General features: G+C 35.2%; 1 protein-coding gene across 1 annotated transcript in view; it reads left to right on the forward strand.

The window, feature by feature from the left end:
- Window positions 1–7,781, forward strand: part of LOC127878401 (heat shock 70 kDa protein 14-like) — a 32,027-nt gene extending 24,246 nt beyond the window's left edge. The window contains exons 11-13 of the mRNA XM_052424930.1: window positions 2,480–2,641; window positions 6,617–6,675; window positions 7,309–7,781. Coding sequence (XP_052280890.1) covers window positions 2,480–2,641; window positions 6,617–6,675; window positions 7,309–7,384 — 297 coding nt within the window. The 3' untranslated portion in view covers window positions 7,385–7,781. The remainder of the gene's footprint in view (window positions 1–2,479; window positions 2,642–6,616; window positions 6,676–7,308) is intronic.
- The last annotated feature ends 1,359 nt before the right edge of the window (window positions 7,782–9,140 follow it).

Below are 9,140 nucleotides of genomic sequence, written 5' to 3' on the forward strand. Positions count from 1 at the left end.
GGAGACAGCTCTTGTTCTTCCTGGAATAGTAGCTGAATATGACAAATATGTCAAATGTTTCTTTTTGTGTTTTTGTTTTTCTCTCGAATTTCAATTATAGCTGATTGAAGCAAGTTTTGACTAGACTTGCATCATATTTCCATTGGTTCTAAATGGGCCAATATAAATGCCTGATGAAAAAGTAATACAATATTAAATGATTCATTAGAACATCAAACATTGCTTGACATTAAAGCCAATAAACATGTAACATTATCTTGCTGAATAGATCTATATTGGAGAGAATTATTTCTTGTTGAAAGATACATTAGGAATATTATTGCTTGTTCTATTTAAGGGTGTTATTAGAGCTCCAGTTGAAAATTATATCAATTTTAGGCTCCTGTAGGCATTTTCAGAATTGATTATGTCTGCAGTTGTTACATGGAAGTCTTTATTTCCATCTTGGTTGCAGAAAGAAGTCAAGTTCTGAAATTACCGAGATGTATAAGATATATTCACCAGGGAAAAGTTAAAATTCATCAGTGACCAAAAATTCTTAACAGTTTAATTCTGATATTGAGCTGGGATATTGAATATAAGAGAAAAAGGCGTGTTTTTCTAATTTTTAGCGAGGCTGTTTTCGGAGAAAACCCAAGCTATTGTCATAGCCAGCTCGTCGTCCGCCGTCCGACGTAGGCCTCGTGCTAAAACCTTAACATTGGCCATAACTTTTTAAATATTGAAGATAGCACCTTGATATTTGGAATGCATGTGTATCTCATGGAGCTGCACATTTTGAGTGGTAAAATTTCAAGGTGAACATCATCCTTTAAGGTCTATGGTCGAAAAAACATAGTCAAGGGAAGTAATAAGCTTTAAATGGACATAGTTATCTGACCTGCCCACGTATATATTTTTATGTCCCCCACTATAGTAGTGGGGGACATATTGTTTTTGCCCTGTCTGTTGGTCTGTCTGTTTGCGCCAACTTTAACATTTTGCAATAACTTTTTCTATATTGAAGATAGCAACTTCATATTTGGCATGCATGTGTATCTCATGAAGCTGCACATTTTGAGTGGTGAAAGGTCAAGGTCAAGGTCATCCTTCAAGGTCAGAGGTCAAATATATGTGGCCAAAATCGCTCATTTTATGAATACTTTTGCAATATTGAAGATAGCAACTTGATATTTGGCATGCATGTGTATCTCATGGAGCTGCACATTTTGAGTGGTGAAAGGTCAAGGTCAAGGTCATCCTTCAAGGTCAGAGGTCAAATATATGTGGCCCAAATCGCTTATTTTATAAATACTTTTGCAATATTGAAGATAGCAACTTGATATTTGGCATGCATGTGTATCTCATGGAGCTGCACCTTTTTGTGTGGTGAAAGGTCAAGGTCATCCTTCACAAGGTCAAGGTCATCCTACAAGGTCAAACATCATATAGGGGGACATTGTGTTTCACAAACACATCTTGTTGTTAAATAAATCCAAGCGGCGCAGTATGCAGCATTGTGTTTCTGACAAACACCTTGTGGTAAAAGGTCAAGGTCAAGGTCATCCTTTACGGTCTTTGGTAAAAAATACAGATTTAAGGGAAGTAATAAGTTTTAAAAAAGGAGAAAATTATTCAATATTGAATATAGCCACTTTATATATTTGGCATGCATGTGTATCTGATGGAGCTGCACATTTTGAGTGGTGAATCTACAGTCATGGTAGTGGCTTTTAATTATTTGCTACTAAAAATAGAGATTTGTTACAGACAATTATTTTCAAGGGAAGTAATTTATATAATTATAAATCTCATATTATATATTTCCTTACCAAGAATTGAAGTTCTTTTCACAGTTACTGTACAGATTAGTTGGATTGGACAAAATTCAAGGGAAGTAATAGCCTTTAAAGGGAGATGATTTCTATACCTGCCAAATGATAAATAGACATTTTATTTCAATGCGGCGCAGTAGGGGTCATTGTGTTTCCGACAAACACATCTCTTGTTGGGTCACTAGGTCAAAGGTCAAGGTCACTGTGACCTCTAAAAAAAAACAAAAAAAATTCTGACAAGCTTTCGCAGCCGAGCGTGGCACCCGTTATGCGGTGCTCTTGTTAATATTGACACATGCGTGTAAGACATGTTAGATTATATTTGCAATTTTAAGCTGAAATTCTTATACATTATAAGAACAAAGTAAAAAAGGTTTCATTTAAGCTGAAATTCTTACAAACTATAAGAACAAAATAAAAAAAGGAATTTTGTGGATGTGAACTTTTGTTGAGTATAAACTGTTTATGCCTCTTTTAGAAGCATGCAGCATATAGCAGTCCCACTGTACATCCTCAGAGGTCTTAATGTCCAGAAATTTGATATTAACGGTTGAGAGTATCCACAAAAATCATAGAAAATGCTCAAAAATTAGTTTCAGATAAAATCTATTGTTTTCAAAGTGTAATGAAATATTTTGTCATTAATCATAGACCAATGTTTTCAGTCAATGACCAGTGAAGGGCCACAACTTGTTCCAGTATTTCCAGGGTATGCTCCCTTGCACTCAAGAAAACACATGGACTTCTCTCTTGCTGCAAATCAGACAGCATTTCTTTTTGAAATATATGAGGGAAGTTCTTTAGAAGATGCAGTTTTATTAGCGAAGGTAAATGGATTTATATGTCACAGGACATGGTTTAAATGTAGAACTATCTAGTTACTGTGTAATTTTCTGTAAATTGAAACCACTTTGACTTACATTTACAAAAACCTAAAGCCATGGCTATTTTAAGAATAGATAAATACATAAGTGATGTCAATTTGTCTATTTGTAAGAATCTGAATGTTGCTCTACTGTTTTTAAGAGATTTTTCAGACTTTATGATGTCGAACATTAGATTTAAGTAGGTGGCAGGTTTATGTGGTGTCAAATGTTTCATCAATTAAACTTTATGTGCGGATGCAGGTGTAAACCTGAATGCTGAGGAAGCAAAGCCTAGACAGACTAATCAATCTTAAAATAACCTTAATAACTAAGGATTTATACCGTATATTCTGATTTAAAGGCCCCATGTGGCCTTACATTTTCCTAGGAAGGTTGCAGCTCTTTAAATATGCCTGACCCTCTATAAGAAAATTATGATAATTTTAATGTGTTTCTTATCATTCAAACATTTCAATCAAGGATTTTTCTCCATGTTCATTTACTGTTAAAGAAAATGACAGCATTATATTTGCCTTTAGTTTTTTAGGTACTTAAACAAACAATTTGCTGGCATTTACCAGGGTAGAGGTGTTCATTAATGAATATATGGCAGTTGTGTCATTTGCATTTCTTGCCAGTTTACTATGAAAGTAATGTTTAGGTTTTAATTATTCCATGCTGTAGTACATTATTCTACCTTTCTTCCATTCTTCAATTGCTAACACCATGCAACAGATGCATATTTGTTCATTTTTAGCTCATCTATTTTTTGAAGAAAAAAAATGAGCTATTGTCATCACCTTGGCGTCGGCGTCGGCGTCCGGTTAAGTTTTGTGTTTAGGTCCATTTTTCTCAGAAAGTAACAATGCTATTGCATTCAAACTTGGTACACTTACTTACTATCATGAGGGGACTGGGCAGGCAAAGTTAGATAACTCTGGCGTGCATTTTGACAGAATTATGTGCCCTTTTTATACTTAGAAAATTGAAAATTTTGGTTAAGTTTTGTGTTTAGGTCCATTTTATTCCTTAAGTATCAAAGCTATTGCTTTCATTCTTGCAACACTTACTAACTATCTTAAGGGGACTGTGCAGGCAAAGTTATGTAACTCTGACTGGCATTTTGACAGAATTATGTGCCCTTTTTATTCTAAGAAAATTGAAAATTTGGTTAAGTTTTGTGTTTAGGTCCACTTTATTCCTACAGTATCAAAGCTATTGCTTTCATACTTGCAATACTTATTAACTATCATAAGGGGACTGTGCAGGCAAAGATATGTAACTCTGACTGGCATTTGGACGGAATTATGGGACCTTTATACTTAGAAAATTGAAAATTTGGTTAAGTTTTGTGTTTTGGTCCACTTTACCCCTAAAGTATCATAGATATTGCTTTCATACTTGGAACACTCGCAAACTATCATAAGGGTACAGTTAAAGGACAACCATCGCACCCAAGAATCCCCCCACTCCCCTCCCCCCCCCCCCTCCAATCCCCCCTATTTTTTTGTTTTTTTTGTTTAGATCATCTCACAAATGACCACCACACCCTCACACTATACCCCCCCCCCCAACCCCCCCCCAATTTTTTTTTTTTGAAACAGTTAAAAAACACAAATAGTTTCACAAATAGAATCCCCCCCCCCCACCCGATTAATTTTTTTTTTTTTTTTTTTTCATTTTTTTCCACATTTTTGGAAGATAATGTAATAAATGTCCACACCCCCACACTATACACCCCTTTTCACTCCACCCCTCCCTCCTTTGTGATTGAAAATGAAAGTCCCTTCACCTTTAAAAAGAAAATAGATTAGCGGTTTGCACCCGCAAGGCGGTGCTCTTGTATTGAAGACTGTAATAACATATGACCTTGAGTATCTAGCTATTAATTCATCTTTGCATATAAAAGCCACATTGAATAGCAAATTTATTAGTTTATCCTCAGACTTTATTATGCCCCTCTTCGAAGAAGAACTGGTATATTGTTTTGCAGGATGTCTGTCGGTAGACCAGTCTTAAAGCGGGTATATACGATCTTGTCAAATATTTATTAATTAATATAAAATGTGTAAAAAACTTATTATACATATATTTCAATATAAACTAAAATAAAAGTTAAGAAGAACATGTGTCGAAAAATGCTAAATAAGCCAGATATTTAATTCTGAAATCGAAAAAGGCTGTACAGCCGAATTCGCCAGCATGTATATCATGCATGTACGATGTGAATCTAAATTTAGTTTAACGGTTCATTTGAAATTCCTGCAGCGATATCGATTCATACGACACAGGAACACTTACTAAAAAGACGAATGCATCGGTTATTGTAGGAAAATAATTACGAATTATCTTCGTCACAATCGGCTCGGGGCGCTAATTTGTATTTGCTGTATTTTATGAAATTCGTCTTAAATGTATCATTTTTCTTGCATAGTGTGTGTTATTATAACATATTTGTATCAATATTTTACAATTCAGCACATATAAAAAATCGTATATACCCGCTTTAATGTCAGTAGACCAGTTTGTTTCAGATCAATAACTCGGCAATGAATTGACCGATTGGCTGTATACTTCACATGTGCATTAGCCTTGAACAGTAGATGACCCCTATTGAAATTGAGGTCACTAGGTCAAAGGTCAAGGTCACTATAACACTAAGTGTAAAAATCGTTTTCGATGAATAACTTGTCAACCAATTGACCGATTGGCTTGATACTTCACATCTGCATTGGCCTTGGACAATAGATGACCCCTACTGAAATTGGGGTCACTAGGTCAAAGGTCAAGGTCACTTTCACACTTGGTGTGAAAATCTTTTCCGATCAAAAACTTGTGCAAGAATTGACCGATTGGCTTGATACTTCACATGCGCATTGGCCTTGGACAGTAGATGACCCCTATTGAAATTGGGTTCCCTAGGCCTTGGACAGTAGATGACCCTTACTGAAATTGGGGTCACTAGGTCAAAGGTCAAGGTCACTTTCACACAAAGTGTGAAAATCTTTTCAGATCAAAAACTCAGCAACGAATTGACCGATTTGCTTGATACTTCACATGTGCATTGGCCTGTGACAGTAGATGACCCCTAGTGAAATTGGGGTCACTAAATCAAAGGTCAAGGTCACTATAACACTCGGTGTAAAAATCTTTTCAGATCAATAACTTGTCAACCATTTGACCAATTGGCTTGACACTTCACATGTGCATTGGCCTTGGACAGTAGATGATCCCTACTGAAATTGGTGTCACTAGGTCAAAGGTCAAGGTCACTATCACACTAGGTGTGAGAATCGTTTCCGATAAAAAACTCGTCAAGGAATGTACTGATTGGCTTGATACTTCACATGTGCATTGGCCTTGGCCCGTAGATGAACCCTATTGAAATTGGGATCACTAGGTCAAAGGTCAAGGTCACTGTCACAATAAGTGTGAAAATTGTTTCCGATCAATAACCCATCAACGAATCAACCGATTGGCTTAATACTTCACATGTGCATTGGCCTTGGAAAGTTGATGACCCCGATTGAAACTGGGTTCACTACGTCAAAGCCCTGTTTGGGGGGCATATGTCTCCGATCGCGGAACACTTGTGGATTCTTGGTTTGACACACAATCATTTGATGTCTTTATTATTCACAAATCTATATACAAAAAAGTATCTTATTATTCCTTATCTTTTCTTTTAAGAATTATTGTCAGCATATGGAAATATGTATATCTATTGTTCTTAGTGTCACATAATGTTGAGAATTCTGAGTAATTATTTTAATGATGAACTGCCTGTCCTCGGACTTTAACTCTGTATGTTGTATGAGGTGCAATATATTTTGTATGCCATAATACAAGTTGTGTGTTGTGATTGATGATTTTTATATATATATTTTTTAGTATATTTTGTATTTTTTAATGCTTTGTATATCATTTTTCCTTAAGATTGTAATGAGGGAATTGCCAGAAGGTTCTACTGTGAATTTGAATTTCCATTTACGCAGGTAAGTTGAGACATGTGTTGACCTTTTCTGTGAATTTTTCCGATGTTTTGATTAGGATTTGTCATTTATTGAGAATTAAAGTAGTACAGACTATAGGCTCTAAATGGAAAATAATCACTGCCATTAAAGTACAACAGACTCCAATAAGTGCCTAGCTACTAATGTTTAGTGGCCCTTACATCAGTTGATGGCGATTTAAGAAAATAGTTTGTTCTTAATTTATGTTAATTGGCAAAAAAACAATAGTTTGGATTTATGCTCAATGGCTAACACACAATAATTTGCTGCATAGGAACTGAACAGTGAAGTTGTAAGCTATCCATCATTATTACAAAGAGTGGTTTATTGGCCAATTAAAATGATTATAGTTTTACATATTCTTGCGTGGATAAGTGCAATTCAGTTTGGCGTGTTTTCGATTGTGACTTCTTTTTAATTGTTTATTGGTTAATTTCGCAAGAATGCCTTTGTTCTAATTCTTTGCATAATGATAGTTGGTATCATGTGGCAATTAATATATATTCTTGTTTCGTAATACTGCTGATAATGTTACCACTAGGTCTTTATAGTTGTGTGTTCTTATATCATGTCTGAAAATAATAAATATATACTGAAATGCTCTACTGTTTGCAGGGATGGACACTTGCATGTCACTTGCACTGAGCCTACAACCAACAAATCTGAATCCATTACTATAGAACCCAGTTGAAAATGGATTATGCATGAAGCAGCAGAATATTTGAATTTCATTGGCTAAACCTTCTCTTACAGAAGTTGTCAATAGTGAACAGTGATCTTGTTCTATCTGTATTATTCTTGCACGATAGCTAATAAATTGAGCAAAATTTATAACACACTTTTATAACAAAAAAAACTTCAACCCCAAAACAGTACAGTATATTACATGCATGAATGTGTTATATTCTTGTTAAGAAGTTGGCGAGTTCTTTTTTTTTCAGACAAACGCAATGGACTCAAATTAACATTAAAAACGTTCATGCCATGGAAGCTGTTGTTGTTCAGCTAAGTCAGTTAAATATTTAATTAAAATTAAAAATGAGCATGTTTTGTTTTAGTCTTCCATTTAATAAATGAAGCTGTGTGAATTTTGGTTTGGTTTGTTTTATAATGATCATTAATAAAATAAAAACAGCATTAAGTTGAAAATAACGTTCTTGCTTCTCTGGTCTTGTGCTTACGAAGTATCGCCGTACCACTGGTGTTTAGGTTTAAAGCCCCATAGATACTGAAAATTAACGAATATTTCGTAAAATATTTCGGAAAATAAAGTTCACACATAAAAAATGAATGTTCCTTATAGCAATATCCAACATTTCAACGCTAGATTTGGTCTGGTAACATAGATTTAACGAGATACAAAATGCGCATTTTTATTTTTGGTGTGGTCACATACATTGTATTGCATGTGAATTTCCCGCGACGATATAATTTACGAGCGAACGCTCGATAAGCTTTGGGCAACGTCGGAAGCACGATGTAGTTCTCATCGCCAGGAACACTTATTTTTAATGGGTTAACTTTATTGTACGATGAGTGTTTATGGGACTTGAAAATAAAATTAAGACGGGTACACGTTTTTATTCAGGATCGGACATAAGCGGCATATGGCATCGGGATTGAATTGAATTTTTCACCAACGTACATAACTTTAATTGTCTTCATGGTCTACGTACCTCTCTGATAAGAGTATTACTTAAAATGAAATAATTTAACAAGCAAATTCATTGACTTGATATCCCCCGCCACAATAATTGTGTTTACGAATGGGTACACGTTCCAAGCTTGCAACTCGCATGTACACAATTTATTTTAGATTAATTAATTCAATTAATTTATTTTAGAATAATTAACCAGGTTTTCCGAAGGAATTAACCAGGTTTTCCGAAGGAAAAAACTGGTTATTAGATTGGCGAATGCGGGCGGGCTGGCTGGCGGGCTGGCTGGCTGGCTGGCGGGCTGGCGGAACAAGCTTGTCCAGGCCATAACTTTGTCGTTCATTGTGAGATTTTAAAATCATTTGGCACATTTGTTAACCATCATTAGACGGTGTGTCGCGCGAAAAAATTACGTCAATATCTCCAAGGTCAAGGTCACACTTTGAGTTCAAAGGTAAAAAATAGCCATAAATGAGCTTGTCTGGGCTATAACTATGTCATTCATTATGAGATTTTAAAATCATTTGGCACATTTGTTCACCATCATGGGACCGTGTGTCGCACGAAAGAATCAAGTCAATATCTCCAATGTCAAGGTCGCCACGACTAAAAATAGATTTATTTTAAAACAAACTTACAAAGGGGGTTAATTTTGTTTGTTCATTTCAAAAGTTCAGTTTGAGTTGTCTCCCTTTATCAGATTTTTTTTCACAATGAAAACCTGGTTTTGTGACAATTTTGTCCCTTGTTAATTGATACTCTTGAATAAAGGTTTAATGAAATCTTTCG

The sequence above is a fragment of the Dreissena polymorpha genome, chromosome 1 (genome assembly GCF_020536995.1).
Source record: "Dreissena polymorpha isolate Duluth1 chromosome 1, UMN_Dpol_1.0, whole genome shotgun sequence".
In the NCBI taxonomy this organism is placed as follows: Eukaryota; Metazoa; Mollusca; class Bivalvia; order Myida; family Dreissenidae; genus Dreissena; species Dreissena polymorpha.